This window comes from Hyla sarda, chromosome 2 (assembly GCF_029499605.1).
Source record: "Hyla sarda isolate aHylSar1 chromosome 2, aHylSar1.hap1, whole genome shotgun sequence".
NCBI classification, from domain to species: Eukaryota; Metazoa; Chordata; class Amphibia; order Anura; family Hylidae; genus Hyla; species Hyla sarda.
The window spans coordinates 342,056,353-342,074,470 of NC_079190.1; the positions used below are offsets into that span (position 1 = coordinate 342,056,353).

Sequence of the window (18,118 nt, forward strand, 5' to 3'; positions counted from 1 at the left end):
GTGGGAAACAGGTCCGACATCATCTCCAGATGCAGGGAACATTGGGAAAGAAAGCCACGGCAAAACTTAGAGTCCCCATCAAATTTATCCGGCAAGGATAAGCGTATCCCAGGAGCGGCCACTCGCTGCGGAGGAGGTGCAGGAGCTGGCGGAGGAGATGACTGCTGAAGCTGTGGTAGCAACTGTTGTAGCATAACGGTCAGTTGAGACAGCTGTTGGCCTTGTTGCGCTATCTGTTGTGACTGCTGGGCGACCACCGTGGTGAGGTCAGCGACAACTGGCAGAGGAACTTCAGCGGGATCCATGGCCGGATCTACTGTCACGATGCCGGCTGGCAGGTAGTGGACCCTCTGTGCCAGAGAGGGATTGGCGTGGACCGTGCTAGTGGACCGGTTCTAAGCCACTACTGGTTTTCACCAGAGCCCGCCGCAAAGCGGGATGGTCTTGCTGCGGCGGTAGTGACCAGGTCGTATCCACTAGCAACGGCTCACCTCTCTGGCTGCTGAAGATAGGCGCGGTACAAGGGAGTAGGCAGAAGCAAGGTCGGACGTAGCAGAAGGTCGGGGCAGGCAGCAAGGATCGTAGTCAGGGGCAACGGCAGAAGGTCTGGAAACACAGGCAAGGAACACACAAGGAACGCTTTCACTGGCACTAAGGCAACAAGATCCGGCAAGGGAGTGCAAGGGAAGTGAGGTAATATAGGGAAGTGCACAGGTGAAAACCCTAATTGGAACCACTGCGCCAATCAGCGGCGCAGTGGCCCTTTAAATCGCAGAGACCCGGCGCGCGCGCGCCCTAGGGAGCGGGGCCGCGCGCGCCGGGACAGAACAGACGGGGAGCGAGTCAGGTAGGGGAGCCGGGGTGCGCATCGCGAGCGGGCGCTACCCGCATCGCGAATCGCATCCCGGCTGGCAGCAGGATCGCAGCGCCCCGGGTCAGAGGACGTGACCGGAGCGCTGCAGCGGAGGGAGTGAAGCGAGCGCTCCGGGGAGGAGCGGGGACCCGGAGCGCTCGGCGTAACAGGAACATTGAGACAAAAATCCACGGCAGAGTCTAGAGTCCCCATCAAATTTGTCCGGCAGGGACAAGCGGAGGCTAGGAGCGGCCACTCGCTGCGGAGGAGGTGCAGGAGCTGGCGGAGGAGATTGTTGCTGCTGTAGCAGAGGCAGAAGTTGCTGTAACGTGGCGGTCATTTGCGACAGCTGCTGTCCTTGTTGGGCAATTTGCTGCGATTGCTGAGCGACCACCGTGGTAAGGTCAGCGAGACTTGGCAGCGGCACCTCAGCGGGATCCATGGCCGGATCTACTGTCCCGATTCGGCTTACAGGTTGTGGATCCACTGTGTCAGCGAGGGATTGGCGTGGACCGTGCTGGTGGACCGGTTCTAAGAGGCTACTGGTGTTCACCAGAGCCCGCCGCAAAGCGGGATGGTCTTGCTGCGGCAGTAGCAACCAGGTCGTATCCACTAGCAACGGCTCAACCTCGCTGACTGCTGAGAAGGCGTGGGACAGAAGGACTAGGCAGAGGCAAGGTCAGACGTAGCAGAAGGTCGGGGCAGGCGGCAAGGTTCGTAGTCAAGATGGATAGCAAGAGTTCAGGTAACACAGGCTTGGACAACACTAAACGCTTTCACTGGCACAAGGCAACAAGATCCGGCAAGGGAGTGCAGGGGAAGTGATCAGATATAGCCAGGGAGCAGGTGGAAGCCAATTAAGCTAATTGGGCCAGGCACCAATCATTGGTGCACTGGCCCTTTAAGTCTCAGAGAGCTGGCGCGCGCGCGCCCTAGAGAGCGGAGCCGCGCGCGCCAGCACATGACAGCAGGGGACCGGGACGGGTAAGTGACTTGGGATGCGATTCGCGAGCGGGCGCGTCCCACTGTGCGAATCGCATCCCCGACAGCCATGTCAGTGCAGCGCTCCCGGTCAGCGGGACCGACCGGGGCGCTGCAGGGAGAGAGACGCCGTGAGCGCTCCGGGGAGGAGCGGGGACCCGGAGCGCTAGGCGTAACAACTTTTAATACATTTTTTATAATTTTTTTAAATAAAAGGTATTAAAAAAGTAGCAATTTTGGATTTTTTTTTTTAACGATCACGCCGTTCACCGTACAGAATCATTAACATTTTATTTTAATAGTTCGGACATTTACGCATGCGGCGATACCAAATATGTCTATAAAAAAAATTTTTACGCTTTTTGGGGGTAAAATAGGAAAAAAACGGATGTTTTACTTTTTTATTGGGGGAGGGGATTTTTTTTTTTCACTTGAATAGTCCCCATAGGGGACTATTCATAGCAATACCATGATTGCTAATACTGATCTGTTCTATGTATAGGACATAGAACAGATCAGTGTTATCGGTTATCTTCTGCTCTGGTCTGCTCGATCTCAGACCAGAGCAGAAGATGCCGGGAGCTGGACAGAGGCAGGTGAGGGGACCTCCGTGCGGTGTTCTGAATGATCGGATCCCCGCAGCAGCGCTGCGGGTGATCAGATCATTCATGGAAATCGCGTACTGCCGCAGATGCCGGGATCTGTATTGATCCCGGCATCTGAGGGGTTAATGGTGGACGCCTGCGAGATCGCGGGTGTCGGCCATTGCCGGCGGGTCCCTGGCTGCGATCAGCAGCCGGGATCAGCCGCTCATGACACGGGCATCGCTCCGATGCCCGCGGTTATGTACATGACGTAAATGTACGTACTGGTGCTTTAAGTACCACCGCACCAGGACGTACAGTTACGTCCTGCGTCCTTAAGGGGTTAAAGGGGTATTCCAGGCCAAAACTTTTTTTTATATATCAACTGGCTCCGTACAGATTTGTAAATTAATCTATTAAAAAATCTTAATCCTTCCAATAGTTATTAGCTTCTGAAGTTGAGTTGCTGTTTTCTGTCTAACTGCTTTCTGATGACTCCCGTCCCAGGAGCTGTGCAGCTCCTATGGGGATATTTTCCCATTATGCACAGCTCCGGGGACGTGACATCATCATTGAGCAGACAGAAAACTTCAGAAGCTAATAACTATTGGAAGGATTAAGATTTTTCAATAGAAGTAATTTACAAATCTGTTTAACTTTCCGGATGATATATAGTTGATATATATAAAAAAGTTTTTGCCTGGAATACACCTTTAATTTTTTGTATATTGCTATCTTTAAATTGCAGATACATAGGCATAGCACTGATCAGTGTTATCTGTGATCTACATCCACCACAGGCCGCTGGCGATCGGATCAGTCACCAGAACCGCCACAGATACAGTGATCAATAATGATAACAGCACCTGAGGGGTTAATGGCTAACATCAGCACGATCGCTGATGTCCGCCATTACTGGCGGGTCCCTGGCTGCTGAAAGCATCCGGGACCCACGGTCTATGAAAGGAGCACAGATCCTGCGCTCGCATCATAGCTGCGGCGGGACTCAGGGTGTACCTTTACGCCCTGTGTCCTCAATGGGTTAAGCCAAACCCCCCCCCCCCCCAGCCCCCAACCCCTTTGCGATGGCGGAAATTTCAGTGCATCCCTAATAATCTTGTTTAGTGTGACTTTATTTTTATTTTTTTTCTTCTCATACAAGTATGCTTGCAGTAAATATAAACTAAAAATAAACATTTCAAAGGCCTTTCATACAAGTAGTAGAATGCAATGCATTATTAATATTTTACAGTTATCTGCTGCTTTATGAATATTCATTACTATAAAGAAATATATTTGCATTTGATGTATGGACTGAATGTGGGGTTCAAGGGGTATTCCAGGCCAAAACTTTTTTTTATATATCAACTGGCTCCGGAAAGTTAAACAGATTTGTAAATTACTTCTATTAAAAAATCTTAATCCTTCCAATAGTTATTAGCTTCTGAAGTTGAGTTGTTTTCTGTCTAACTGCTCTCTGATGACTCACGTCCTGGGAGCTGTGCAGTTCCTATGGGGATATTCTCCCATCATGCACAGCTCCCGGGACGTGACATCATCATTGAGCAGTTAGACAGAAAATTTCAGAAGCTAATAACTATTGGAAGGATTAAGATTTTTTAATAGAAGTAATTTACTAATCTGTTTAACTTTCCGGAGCCAGTTGATATAAAAAAACGTTTTGCCTGGAATACCCCTTTAAACCCTGCTACACATTGAGGGTGTATTCACACATACAGTATCCTGCGCAGATTTGATGCTGTGTTCAGTCATTTAGTTAACATTGAAATCTGCAGCAGAAAATCCTGCGCATCAAATCTGCTCAGAATATTGTACGTTTGAATACACCATTAAAGGGGTAGTCCAGTGTTGAAAAACTTATCCCCTATCCTAAGGATAGGGGATAAGTTTGAGATTGCGGGGGGTCCGACCGCTGGGGCCCCCTGCGATCTCTCTGTACGGGGCCCCGGCTCTCCGCCGAGATAGCGGGTGTCGACCCCCGCACGAAGCGGCGGCCGACACGCCCCCTCAATACATCTCTATGGCAGAGCCGGAGATTGCCGAAGGCAGCGCTTCGGCTCTGCCATAGAGTTGTATTGAGGGGGCGTGTCGGCCGCCGCCTCGTGCGGAGGTCGACACGCCCCCTTCCCGCCGGATGTCGGGGCTCCATACAGGAGATCTCGGGGGGCCCCAACGGTCGGACCCCCCGCGATCTGCAACTTATCCCCTATCCTTAGGATAGGGGATAAGTTGCTCACCACTGAATCACCACTGGACTACTCCTTTACAGAGTGTAGGGGTGATTTTCTATTGTACTTATTCCTGTTTTGGTTTAAAAAAAAAAGCAAATGTATGTGTCAAGCTTACCTGGGTAAACATTTTTTACATTTTTTCTTTTCTTGGGCTGCACCCACAATTTTTGACAAAGTTATAGATGTACCAGATTTATGGTCCCTGTGCTCTTTAACACCTTAAGGACCAGGGCCATTTTGGCCTTAAGGACTAGGAAATTTGTTTTTGCATTTTCATTTTTTCCTCCTTACCTTCTAAAAATCATAACTCTTTTATATTTTCATACACAGACCCATATGGCTTGTTTTTTGCATCATCAATTTTACTTTGTAATGACATCACTCATTTTACCATAAAATGTACGGCACAACCCAATATATATTATTTATGTGGGGAAATTGAAAAGAAAACTGCAATATATGAAATGTTGGAAGGTTTTGTCTTCACGCTGTACTTTTTACGGTTACAATGACATGTTTTCCTTATTCTGTGGGTCAATACGATTAAAATGATACCCATGTTATAAGCTTTTCTATTATCAGGGATGTGGAATTCCTATCGCCCAACGCCCAGGACATGCAGTTTCGGGCCCCGGGCAGGTGAATTTTTCCGGCGCTTAGCCCGGCTTCGGGCAAGCAGGGCCAGACCTGACAAGCGCTGCGGCGCTCTGCAGACTGTATGGAGTGGGCACCCGACTCGTACCCGCTCCATACTCTGCAGCCTACGGCTGTGGAAACTTGCTTCCTCCGAAGCAGAGCAGGGGGAGATGAGAAGCTGTCTCTCCCCTGCTCTGCCTTCTTAGACGTGCGAGGGGGAGATGAGGAGGCATGGCTTCTTGCTCCCCGTGCAGACCTGCGTCCTCTGCCTTCGCTTCCCCCAGCTCTTGCTTCGGAGTGCTGAGGGGAGGAGCGGTCGCACATCTGCACAAGGCGCAAGTTTCATACCGCCCATAATAACTAGCATGTGGCGCTCAGAGGGGTGTATGGAGCGGGCTCCGGACTCCTGCCCGCTCCATACTCTACAGCCCCCGGCTGTTCTTAGTAGCCGTGAGCCGCCGCTAATAGCCAGCATGCGGCGATCGCTATTAACCCTTTAGACAGCGGCGTCTAAAGGGACATGTGAATGCTCCCTGGTGGGCTAGTGGGGGGTGGATCACCCCCCCCCCCCGCAGCGCGATTGTGAGGGGATGATCCACTATGGAGGTAGTCGCAGGACTTGCCTCTGTTCCCTGCTGTCCCGCGGCTCTGTCATTGATAGATCCTGGCTGGACCAGGCTCTATCAATGGATCACAGAGCACACAGATCAATTGAGCTCAATAGAACTCTATTCATCTGTATGAGGAATCTAATGAAAGGGTACGTTCTCACACGGCGTATTTGCTGCGTATTTGCTGCTGCGTATTTTATTTTCCCTGTTGAAGTCAATGGGTAGGAAAATACGCAGCAAAATACGCCGTGTGGGAATGCACCCTTAGAAGTCTAATAAAGTGTTAAAAAAAAGTTTTAATAAAAGTTTAACCCCTTAAGGACTCAGCCCATTTTGGCCTTAAAGGGGTAGTCCAGTGGTGAAAAACTTATCCCCTATCCTAAGGATAGGGGATAAGTTTGAGTTTGCGGGGGGTCCGACCGCTGGGGCCCCCTGCGATCTCTCTGTACGGGGCCCCGGCTCTCCGCCGAGATAGCGGGTGTCGACCCCCGCACGAGGCGGCGGCCGACACGCCCCCTCAATACATCTCAATGGCAGAGCCGGAGATTGCCGAAGGCAGCGCTTCGGCTCTGCCATAGAGTTGTATTGAGGGGGCGTGTCGGCCGCCGCTTCGTGCGGAGGTCGACACGCCCCCTTCCCGCGGGCTGTCGGGGCTCCGTACAGGAGATCGCGGGGGGCCCCAGGGGTCGGACCCCCCGCGATCTGCAACTTATCCCCTATCCTTAAGATAGGGGATAAGTTGTAAACCACTGAATCACCACTGGACTACTCCTTTAAGTAGACGTAAATTTTTACGTTTTCATTTTTTCCTCCTCGCCTTCTAAAAATCATAACTCTTTTATATTTTCATCCACAGACTAGTATGAGGGCTTATTTTTTGCGTGACCAGTTGTCCTTTGTAATGACATCACTCATTATATCATAAAATGTATGGCGCAACCAAAAAAACACTATTTTTGTGGGGAAATTAAAACGAAAAACGCAATTTTGCTAATTTTGGAAGGTTTTGTTTTCACGCCGTACAATTTATGGTAAAAATGACGTGTGTTCTTTATTCTTAGGGTCAATACGATTAAAATGATACCCATTATTATATACTTTTATATTATTGTTGCGCTTAAAAAAAATCACAAACTTTTTAACCAAATTAGTACGTTTATAATCCCTTTATTTTGATGACCTCTAACTTTTTTATTTTTCCGTATAAGTGGCGGTATGAGGGCTCATTTTTTGCGCCATGATCTGTACTTTCTTTTGATACCACATTTGCATATAAAAAACTTTTAATACACTTTTTATAATTTTTTTTTAAATAAAATATATTAAAAAAGTAGGAATTTTGGACTTTTTTAATTTTTTTTCGTTCACGCCGTTCACCGTACGGGATCATTAACATTTTATTTTAATAGTTCGGACATTTACGCACGCGGCGATACCAAATATGTCTATAAAAAATGTTTTTTACGCTTTTTGGGGGTAAAATAGGAAAAAACGGAAGTTTTACTTTTTTATTGGGGAGGAGATTTTTCACTTTTTTTTTACTTTAACTTTTACATTTTTTTACACTTTTTTTTACACTTGAATAGTCCCCATAGGGGACTATTCATAGCAATACCATGATTGCTAATACTGATCTGTTCTATGTATAGGACATAGAACAGATCAGTATTATCGGTCATCTCCTGCTCTGGTCTGCTCGATCACAGACCAGAGCAGGAGACGCCGGGAGCCGCACGGAGGAAGGAGAGGGGACCTCCGTGCGGCGTTATGAATGATCGGATCCCCGCAGCAGCGCTGCGGGCGAACCGATCGTTCATTTAAATCGCGAACGCCCTCAGATGCCGGGATCTGTATCTGTATATCCCGGCACCTGAGGGGTTAATGGCAGACGCCCGCGAAATCGCGAGCGTCGGCCATTGCCGGCGGGTCCCTGGCTGCGATCAGCAGCCGGGATCAGCCGTGCATGACACGGGCATCGCTCCGATGCCCGCGGTTATGCTTAGGACGTAAATGTACGTCCTGGTGCGTTAAGTACCACCTCACCAGGACGTACATTTACGTCCTGCGTTCTTAAGGGGTTAAAAAAACACACATTAACCCTTCCATGTTAAAAGTTCAAATCACCCCCTTTTCCTATATAAAAACATGCAAACATAATAAAAATAAACATATTTGTTATCGCTTCGTGCGCAATTGTACGACCTATTAAAATATAACATTATGTATCCTGTGTGGTAAATTAAAAAAAAAAATTGCAAAACACAGAATTGCAATTTTTATAATATCCAAAATGGTACCGATACAAAAAACAGATTATGGCGCAAAAAATGAGCCCTCATACAGCCTGGTATGTGGGAAAAAAATAAAGCTACAGGGGTCAAAAAATGGCAATTAAAATTAAAAAAAGTTCAGAATTATTTTTTTTTTTTTGTATAAACTATACAAATCTGGTATTGCTCTAATCAGGCACCCTAAAGTATCAAAATAACATGTTATCTCAACCACAAGGTAAATGGCGTAGAAAAGAAAACCACCATATCTGCAAAATTATCTTTTACTATTTCAATTTCACCACCTATTTTTTGGTTTAGAGAATATGTTATTGAAAAATTAAAAGGTATCATTATAGCAGGTAGTTATGGCTATTATAGGGCGAGGAGGAAAAAAAGAGAGCGTAAAAGCAAAAATTGGCCTGGGCAAGTGGATCGTCATGAGGGACAAGTACATTTTGCTCCATTTTAGTCCCGTGGACAAGTAGTTTTTTTTATAAAATTTCCACACACCTGATTTTTGTACCACTTTTAAAAAAATCTCACACTATTTTAACAAAATTAGTATGTTTAGAATTGCCCTATTTTGACCACCTAAAACTTTCAAATTTTTCCGTATACGGGGTGTTATGGGGGCTCATTTTTTGCGCCGTGATCCGTGGTTTTTATTGGTATCACTTTTGATTATATTTTACTTTTCAATCACTTTTCATTAATTACTTTTGGAATAAAATGTGACAAAAAAGCACCAATTTTGGATTTTTTTTTTTACATTTACGCCGTTCCCCACACGGTATAATTAACATTATATTTTGATAGTTCGGACATTTAGGCATGCGGCAATACCAAAATATGTTTATTAATTTTTGTTTAATCTTTTTGGGGGTAAAATAGAAAAAAGGGACAATTTACATTTTTATTGGGGGAGCGGATTTTTCACATTTTTTTAATTTTTTTTTTACATAGCCGCATGCTGGCTATTAGCGGCGCCCCCCGGGGGCTGCAGAGTATGGAGCGGGCACGAGTCCGGAGCCCGCTCCATACTCCCCTGTGAGCGCCGCATGCATCTCCCCGTGCAGACGTGCCTCCTCCCCTCAGCTCTCCGAAGCTACAGCTGGGGGGAGTGAAGGCAGAGGACGCAGATCTGCATGGGGAGCAAGAAGCCACGCCCCCCTCATCTCCCCCCGCACGTCTGCAGAGCAGGGGAGAGAAGACAAATACACAGCTTCTCATCTCCCCTGCTCTGCTTCGGAGGACACAGGTTTTTACAGCCGGGGGCTGCAGAGTATGGAGCGGCAGGAGTCGGGAGCCCGCTCCATACAGACTGCAGAGGTCCGGGCGACTTGTCAGGTCTGGCCCTGCTTGCCCGAAGCCGGGCTAAGGGCCGGACAAATTCACCTGCCCGGCGCCCAAAACTGCTTGTCCCGGGCGTCGGGCGATAGGAATTCCACATCCCTGATATGCATAAGGCATAGCATTGATCAGTTTTATCGGCGATCTTCTGCTCTGGTCAGCTCGATCTCAGACCAGAGCAGAAGACCGCAGGAGATAGCCGGAAACAGATGAGCTGACCTCCGGCTGCCATGCTAAAAGATCGGATCCCCGCAGCAGCACTGCGGGCGATCCGATTATCCATTTTAAGTGCCGCACTGCCGCAGATACCGTGGTCAGTATTGATCACGGCATTTGAGGGGTTAATGGCGGACATCAGCTCGATCGCTGATTTCCGCCATTACCGGCGGGTCCCAGGCTGCTGAAAGAGACCTGCCGTGCAATAACACGAGCACCGGTCTGGTTGCTTGCGGTCATTAAAGAGCATAAATGTACGTCATGGTGCGCCATTTACGTCCATTGTCGTTAAGGGGTTAAACAGGGCAATAGTCAGCCTGTTCATAACTGCCCCATTCATCAATGTAATATTTCTAGCAGATAGGGACTTGACTACTATCATACAGAACTTTTATTAAGTATGCATTAAAATGAGTTTTCCTGTGAGATATCAGGTCTATTCAGGAAATTTTTATATTCAACAGTTAAGGGGATATTCCAACTTTAAACACTTTTTTAATCCACGGAATAGAGGATACGTTTCAGATTGTGGGACTACTGAGACTTTGTGCCATCTCGAGAAGGGGTCCCGATTCTCACATTGTAATGGAGGAAAAAGTTGTACATACGCACCTCAATCATTGGGGAAAATGTATCAAAACCTGTCCAGAGGAAAAGTTGCTGAGTTTCCCATAGCAACCAATCAGATCGCTTATTTCATTTTTGAAAAGGCCTCTGAAAAATGAAAGAAGCGATCTGATTGGTAGCTATGGGCAACTGCACTACTCTTTTTGTACACAAGTTTTGATAAATCTCCCCCATTTTCATGCAAAATTCAGTGCCGAAATTCTGCCATGTGAAACCGGCCTAAAGCCGTGTTCACGTGGCAGAATTTCTGCACTGAATTATGCATGGAATTCTGCATGAATTTATAGCCACACGCGTTCACACTGCAGAAATTCTGCACGGAATTCTGCACAGAATTTCTGCATGAATTTATAGCCAATTCACTTCAAAGAAATTCCTGCAGAGGAAATTCTGTAGCAGAAATTCTGCTGTGTGAATGGAACAGCGGAATAACTTTGAAATGCATTGGCTATAAATTAATGCAGAATTTCCATGTAGAATTCCATGCAGAATTCAGTGCAGAAATTCTTCCGTGTGAACCCAGCCAAGGCAATCATGTAAGTATTGTAGCTGGGAGAGTGAACACACCCTATGGGTCAGGCCAGGGATTGCAGCTGTAAAATAGAAAGATGACAGGAGGAGAAGAGAGGAAGCCTGGGCCACATTACGGGGAGCAAGCTAAGCCAGAAGAGACAACCGGCTGCTATGTGTGCCAGGACTGACAGTACGCTAACAGGAACAAACCGCCTGTGTTGCACTGATCACGCAATTCTATTAGCAGTATTTCATGTACTCCATCTAAATAAATGAAATCCTGTCTTATATTCTGTCATTAGTGTTTTTATGCACAGTGTGTTATATTTTTAATAACTCTGTGGAAACCATTTTAGGTCTCACAGCTGCAAAGCTACTTGTGGAATCAGGACTGAATGTTGTGGTGCTTGAGGCAAGAGACAGAGTTGGAGGCAGAACTCATACTATTAGAGTAAGTATGTCATTCAGCAATTGTCTTAGTGCAATTAGTACATTTTCAAATAAGGAGAAGGGATGGCCCGGCACTTGCAGGACTAGGGCACTGAAATCCCAGGTAAAGGAGCTGCAAAACAGGGTCGCCTGATCTATAGTTTGTGCCAGAGGTGCGATGTCCACTAAGTAGAAGTATGACTCGATAGAGACAAAAGACAGGACAGTACTCACCATCCAACGTAAATTTATTCAATCATCTCGGAGGTAAAGGTGTGGAAGGCAGGGGACAGGACCGGAACAGGCTGTTTCACGGCTTGAAGAAGCGCAAAGAGCATGAAACGGCCTGTTCCCCCACTGCCGCATCTGCCTGTACCTCTGAGATGATTGTTAAATCTATGTTGGATGGTGAGTGCTGTCCTGTCTTTTGTCTCTATCAAGTCGCAATTAGTAAGTTGCCTTATCTAAAGGGTTGTGAGAAAAAAATTGCAATAACTTGCATTTTATTTATTTCCATCCTGGGTTTAGGAGTCCAGTGGGTGGTCCTACTCAGTGATTAACAGTCAATGTACACTGGACTGGATAAGCAGAGATTTAAGTACATAAAATACCAGTTGTGATGCACCACCCATGTTTTTTGTGACTAGTTTGACTGGTTAGCAAAAGTATTTGGAAATATATTGCTCCGCAATACATCCACTTGCACATTACAGAATATTCAATTCAGCAACCTTCAAAATTCAAATGGAAATGTATAAAAATGTATTGTACTATATCTTAGAACTCCAGAGAACTGTGCAGATTTAACCGGTATCACCTCAATGGCACTTGGAACATTTGTTCAGTAAGATTAGATTAGGATACATTCTCACATTCAGATATTCATGCAGCACATAGATAACAGATTTGTTATCACTTGGCTGATTTCCTTCTGCAACCTGCTTCATTCTGTATGAAAGAAATATGTTTGGACCAACCACCAGCTTTACTAGGATAAACAATTTGAGAAATAGCTATGTATTATCTGAGACAATCTGCCATGCCGTGTAGTTAGTCTCATTTTATTCATAGAAGCAATATAAGCAAGTTTTCGTAAAGGCTGCCTCTCAGGAGGAATTGTTTCTATATTTTATTTGCATTATATATGGTGTATTCAAGAAGTTATGGGCACTTATTCCATATCATGACTACTGGGACACCCTGGCGATCTCGAGAAAAGGACCCCCAAAGCTTCTGTCTGAATAGAATGACAGTGCTCATACTGGACTGCCCCTCCCTTCACACTGGAGTCTTAAAATTGTGTTAAATCCCAGCAGTTAGACCCCCATTGATCAGACACTTATCTCCTATCCTTGTGTCCATGTGTCAAAACCCCTCTAAAGGGGGTTTCCGGGCTAATATGATTGATAGACTTTCCTCAGGATAGGCCTTTAATCGCCAATCAGCTTATTATCGCCTGCACTACACAGTGATTGGGGTTGCATACACTGTACAGTGGTCACACTACATTACTGCAGCTCAGCTCCTCACTTTGTACTGTGAGCACTAAACAGCTGATCAGAGTAGGGCCAGGGGTTGTCACCCTGCAGATTAGTGATTGTTGGCTATGTTGAGTAAAGACCATCAATTGTATTAGCCCAAAAACCCTTTAAGTATACTCATTCTCCTTAATCATCTATTGGCATAAAGCTTTAAAGGATGGAGCTCTGACCAGCTGTCTCCAGGCTCTTTTATAAATTGTACTCTTGGCTAAGTATGTGCACATTTTTAGTTCAGTACTGAGATTGCAATAAAAGGTGTCTGGCAGCAGCTTATCTTTTGCATGCACATGGAATCAGAAGATATGTTGACATTTAACATGCACAATCCTTTTATACCCTGAAATCTGCAGCTCCTTTATTTTCAGACTAATCATCCACTCCTCACTAGGTATGAGATTGAGGATTAAAAAGGGACAGTCCAGAGATATTAACCTGGTTATATTGGGGTTAGCATAAAAAGACAGCATTTTCACTCCAATCCCAAGCTGCTGCTATTCTGACGGCACCTGGTCCTTCCTGTTCTTCTCTTTTTCCTGTTTCCTTTGACATTTTTACCAGGCTGAGTGGGGGTTTCTTGCCCAAATAAACTGTCACAAGAACAAGGAAGAAGAGTAGAGCAGCGGAGACCAGGCATCATCAGAACAGCATCAGCAGAGAATTGGGGAAGGCGAATATTCACTGCTTCACAAGGTTTTTGGGTGTTGAGCGAACTTTTAGAAAATCGCGAGTTCGGTTCTACTCAAACCGGCAATGAAATAAGCCCCTAAACACGTTTAACCCCTTAAAGATCATGGACGTACGTGTACGTCTAAGCTCCCTGGTAGTTAAGGACCAAGGACGTACGCGTACGTCCGTGGGAATTTCGGTCCCTGACGCACGCCGGGCAGGGACCGGACCGGGGTGACTGCTGATATCGATCAGCAGGCACCCCACACAAATACCCAGGGGGCTAATCAGACTAGTGTTGGGCGGTATGGCCTATAATTAATATCACAGTATTTTTTTTTATTATCGCTGTGTCGCGGTATTACCGCCTGTCCCCCCCACCCCGCGAGTGGGGTCCCTGTGCCCACTATTGGTGTCAAATGTGCCCCCCGCGAGCGCTACCATCACTGCTAGCGGGGTCCCTGTGACCACTAGCGGTGTCAAATGTGCCCCCCGCCAGCGTTACCATCACCGCTAGCGGGGTCCCTGTGCCCACTAGCGGTGTCACAAGGATGCCGAGCGCGGCTCTGTTCCCCGTCCCTGTCAGCTGTCAGGGTACGGGAACAGATTTAAAAGCTTTGCGCGCAGCTAACGGTGATGGTAGCGCTCGCGGGAGGCATTCTTGTGACACCGCTAGTGGGCACATGGATCCCGCTAGTGGTGGGGATTGATCGTGCTCGCTCTCGGAATCGGGCCAGAGAAGAACACCGGGACAAGTGAGGGTGCCGCGCTGGGCTCTATAATTCATCCGGAGGGTGGGGGAGGGGCCCGACCTGTATAGCGGTATGGGCAAAAATCCATACCGTGGGAGAAAAAAAAACGGTATCCGGTTCATATCAGTATACCGCCCAGCACTACATCAGACCCCCCCCCCCCCCCCCCCATGTTGGCGATCGCCGCAAATCGCTGGTGAATTCACACCGGTGATTTGCGCGATTCCGGATTCATACGGGTCTATGTTGACCCGGAAAATAAGGGGAATCGGGGTTGTCCAAGACACCCACAATCACCCTGAAGGGATAGGAGTGAGGTGGCAGGGGTCTATAAGCAATGACCAGTAGCAGATCGGAGCGGGGGGGGGGGGGGTTAACTTTCGGTTTCCCCAGTCTACCCACCCACAATAGGCTGCGCAGAACGGGGAAACCGAAGGGGACCGGCGCCGAAGTCCACTTACCACGGCGGAGGCGACGATCAGCGGCGTGGATCGGTGGCAGCAGAGGACTACGATGTTGCTCCCTGGATCCTACGGAAGCCGGTGAGTTGCCTAGCAACATCTGGAGGGCAACAGTTTAAGACCACTATACAGTGGTCTCTAAACTGTAGCCCTCCAGATGTTGCAAAACTACAACTCCCAGCATGCCCAGACAGCTGTTTGCTGTTTGGGCATGCTGGGATTTGTAGTTTTGCAACATCTGGAGGGCCACAGTTTGGAGATCACTGTGCAGTGGTCTCTAAACTGTAGCTCTCCAGATGTTGCAAAACTGCAAATCCCAGCATGCCCAAACAGCAAACAGCTGTCTTGGCATGCTGGGAGTTGTAGTTGCATACCTCCAGCTGTTGTATAACTACATCTCCCAGCATGCCCTTCGGCGATCAGTACATGCTGGGATTTGTAGTTTTGCAACAGCTGGAGGCACACTGGTTGGAAAATACTGAGTTAGGTAACAGAACCTAACTGAAGGTTTTCCAACCAGTGTGCCTCCAGCTGTTGCAAAAGTACAACTCCCAGCATGCACGGTCTGTCAGTACATGCTGGGAGTTGTAGTTTTGAAACAGCTGGAGGTTTGTCCCCCCCATGTGAATGTACAGGGTACATTCACACGGGCAGGTATACAGTGAGTTTTCTACTTCAAGTTTGAGCTGCGGCAAATTTTTCGCCGCAGCGCAAACTCCTAGTGGAAAACTCACAGTAAACGCCTGTCAGTGCGCATGTACCCTAAAAACACTACACTACACTAACACATAATAAAGGGTAAAACGCTACATATACACCCCCTTACACTGTCCCCCCAATAAAAATGAAAAACGTATTGTACGGCAGTATTTCCAAAACGGAGCCTCCAGCTGTTGCATAACAATAACTCCCAGCATTTCCGGACAGCCACTGACTGTCCAGGCATGCTGGGACTTTAGCAACAGCTGGAGGCACCGTGTTTGGGAATCACTGGTGTAGAATACCCCTATGTCCACCCCTATGCAATCCCTAATTTAGTCCTCAAATGCGCATGGCGCTCTCTCACTTCGGAGCCCTGTCGTATTTCAAGGAAACAGTTTAGGGCCACATATGGGGTATTTCCGTACTCGGGAGAAATTGCACTACACATTTTGGGGGGCTTTTTCTCCTTTTACCCCTTATGAAAAGGAAAAGTTGGGGACTACACCAGCCTGTTAGTGTAAAAAAAAAATGTACACTAACATGCTGGTGTTGCCCCATACTTTTTATTTTTACAAGCAGTAAAAGGAAAAAAAGACCCCCAAAATTTGTAACGCAATTGGGCGTTAAATGCTCTGCGAACAAACAACAAGGCTCAGGAGTGAGAGCGCACTATGTACATTTGAGGCCTAAACTGGTGATTTGCACAGGGGTGGCTGATTTTGCAGCGGTTCTGACATAAACGTTAAGGTTGGATGGGAAAATTTCATTAAAAGGCTGGTGTTACCCTAAAGTTTTCATTTTCACAAGGGAAAATAGGTAAAAAAATAATAATAATTTGTAGCCCCATTTTTTCTGAGTAAGAACATACCCCATATGTGGATGTAAAGTGCTCTGCGGATGCACTACAATGCTCAGAAGAGAAGGAGCACTATTAGGCTTTTGAAGAGAAAATTTGTCCGGAATTGAAGGCCACGTGTGTTTACAAAGCCCCCATAGTGTCAGAACAATGGACCCCCCCCCCCCCACATGTGACCCCATTTTGGAAACTACACCCCTCACGGAATGTAATAAGGGGTGCAGTGAGCATTTACGCTCCACAGGTGTCTGACAGATTTTTGGAACAGTGGGCCGTGAAAATGAAAAATTTAACTGTGCCGCCACCACGGGGGACATTGTAAACGCACATGGCCCCTGACTTCCATTCCAAAGAATTCCAAAAGCTCAATGGCGCTCCTCCTCTTTTGAGCATTGTAGTGCGCCAGCAGAGCACTTAACGTCCACACATGGGGTATTTCCATACTCAGAAGAAATGGGGTTACAAATTTTGTAGGTAATTTTCTCCTATTACCTCTTGTAAAAATGTAAAATTTGGGGAAAAAACTGCATTTTAGTGAAAACAAATTTTTTTTTTCATTTACACACCTGTGAGGTGTTAAGGCTCCCTGTACCCCTTGTTACATTCATTGAGGTGTGTGCTTTAAAAAATAGTATGCCATGTGGTTATTTTTTGCTGTTCTGGCACCATAGGGGCTTCCTTAATGCGACATGCCCCCCAAAAACCATTTCAGCAAAATTTGCTTTCCAAAAGCCAAATGTGACTCCTTCTCTTCTGAGCATTGTAGTTTGCCCGCAGAGCATTTTACATCCTAAAATGGGGGGTTTCCATACTCAGAAGAGATGGGGCTACAAATTTTGTTGGCCATTTTCTCCCATTACCCTTTGTAAAAATGGTAAATTTGGGAAAAAAAACTGCACTTTAGTGAAAAAAAAAAATGTCATTGACACATCCAACTTTAATGAAAAGTCGTCAAACACCTGTGGGGTGTTATGGCTCACTGGACCCCTTGTTACATGCCTTGAGGGGTGTAGTTTCCAAAATGCTATGCTATGTGGGGGTTTTCTGCTGTTCTGGTACCATAGGGGCTTCCTAAATGTGACATGCCCCCCAAAAACCATTTCAGAAAAACTCACTCTCCAAAATTCCATTGTCGCTCCTTCCCTTCTGAGCCCTCTGCTGCGCCCGCCGAACACTTGACATACACATATGAGGTATTTCCTTACTCGAGAGAAATTGGGTTACAAATTTTGAGAGGATTTTTCTCCTTTTAGCCCTTGTAAAAATTCAAAAACTGGGTCTACAAGATCATGCGAGAGTAAAAAATGAAGATTTTGAATTTTCTCCTTCACTTTGCTGCTATTCCTGTGAAACACCTAAAGGGTTAACACACTTACTGAATGTCATTTTGAATACTTTGAGGGGTGCAGTTTTTATAATGGGGTCTTTTATGGGGTATTTCTAATATGAAGGCCCTTCAAATCCACTTCAAACCTGAACTGGTCCATTAAAAATTCTGATTTTGAAAATGTTGTGAAAAATTGGAAAATTGCTGCTGAACTTTGAAGCCCTCTGATGTCTTCCAAAAGTAAAAACATGGCAACTTTATGATGCAAACATAAAGTAGACATATTGTATTTGTGAATCAAAATATAATTTATTTGGAATGTCTATTTCCCTTACAAGCAGAGAGCTTCAAAGATAGAAAAATTCTAAATTTTCAATTTTTTCACCAAATTTTGGAATTTTTCACCAAGAAATGATGCAAGTATCGACAAAATGTTACCACTAACATGAAGTAGAATATGTCACGAAAAAACTATCTAGGAATCAGAA

The 18,118-nt window shown here is 46.3% G+C and overlaps 1 protein-coding gene across 1 annotated transcript in view; it reads left to right on the plus strand.

Annotated features, from left to right (window-relative positions):
- Positions 1–18,118, plus strand: part of LOC130356502 (amine oxidase [flavin-containing] A-like) — a 108,033-nt gene that overhangs the window by 24,046 nt on the left and 65,869 nt on the right. Inside the window, exon 2 of the mRNA XM_056558165.1 lies at positions 11,253–11,347. Coding sequence (XP_056414140.1) covers positions 11,253–11,347 — 95 coding nt within the window. The remainder of the gene's footprint in view (positions 1–11,252; positions 11,348–18,118) is intronic.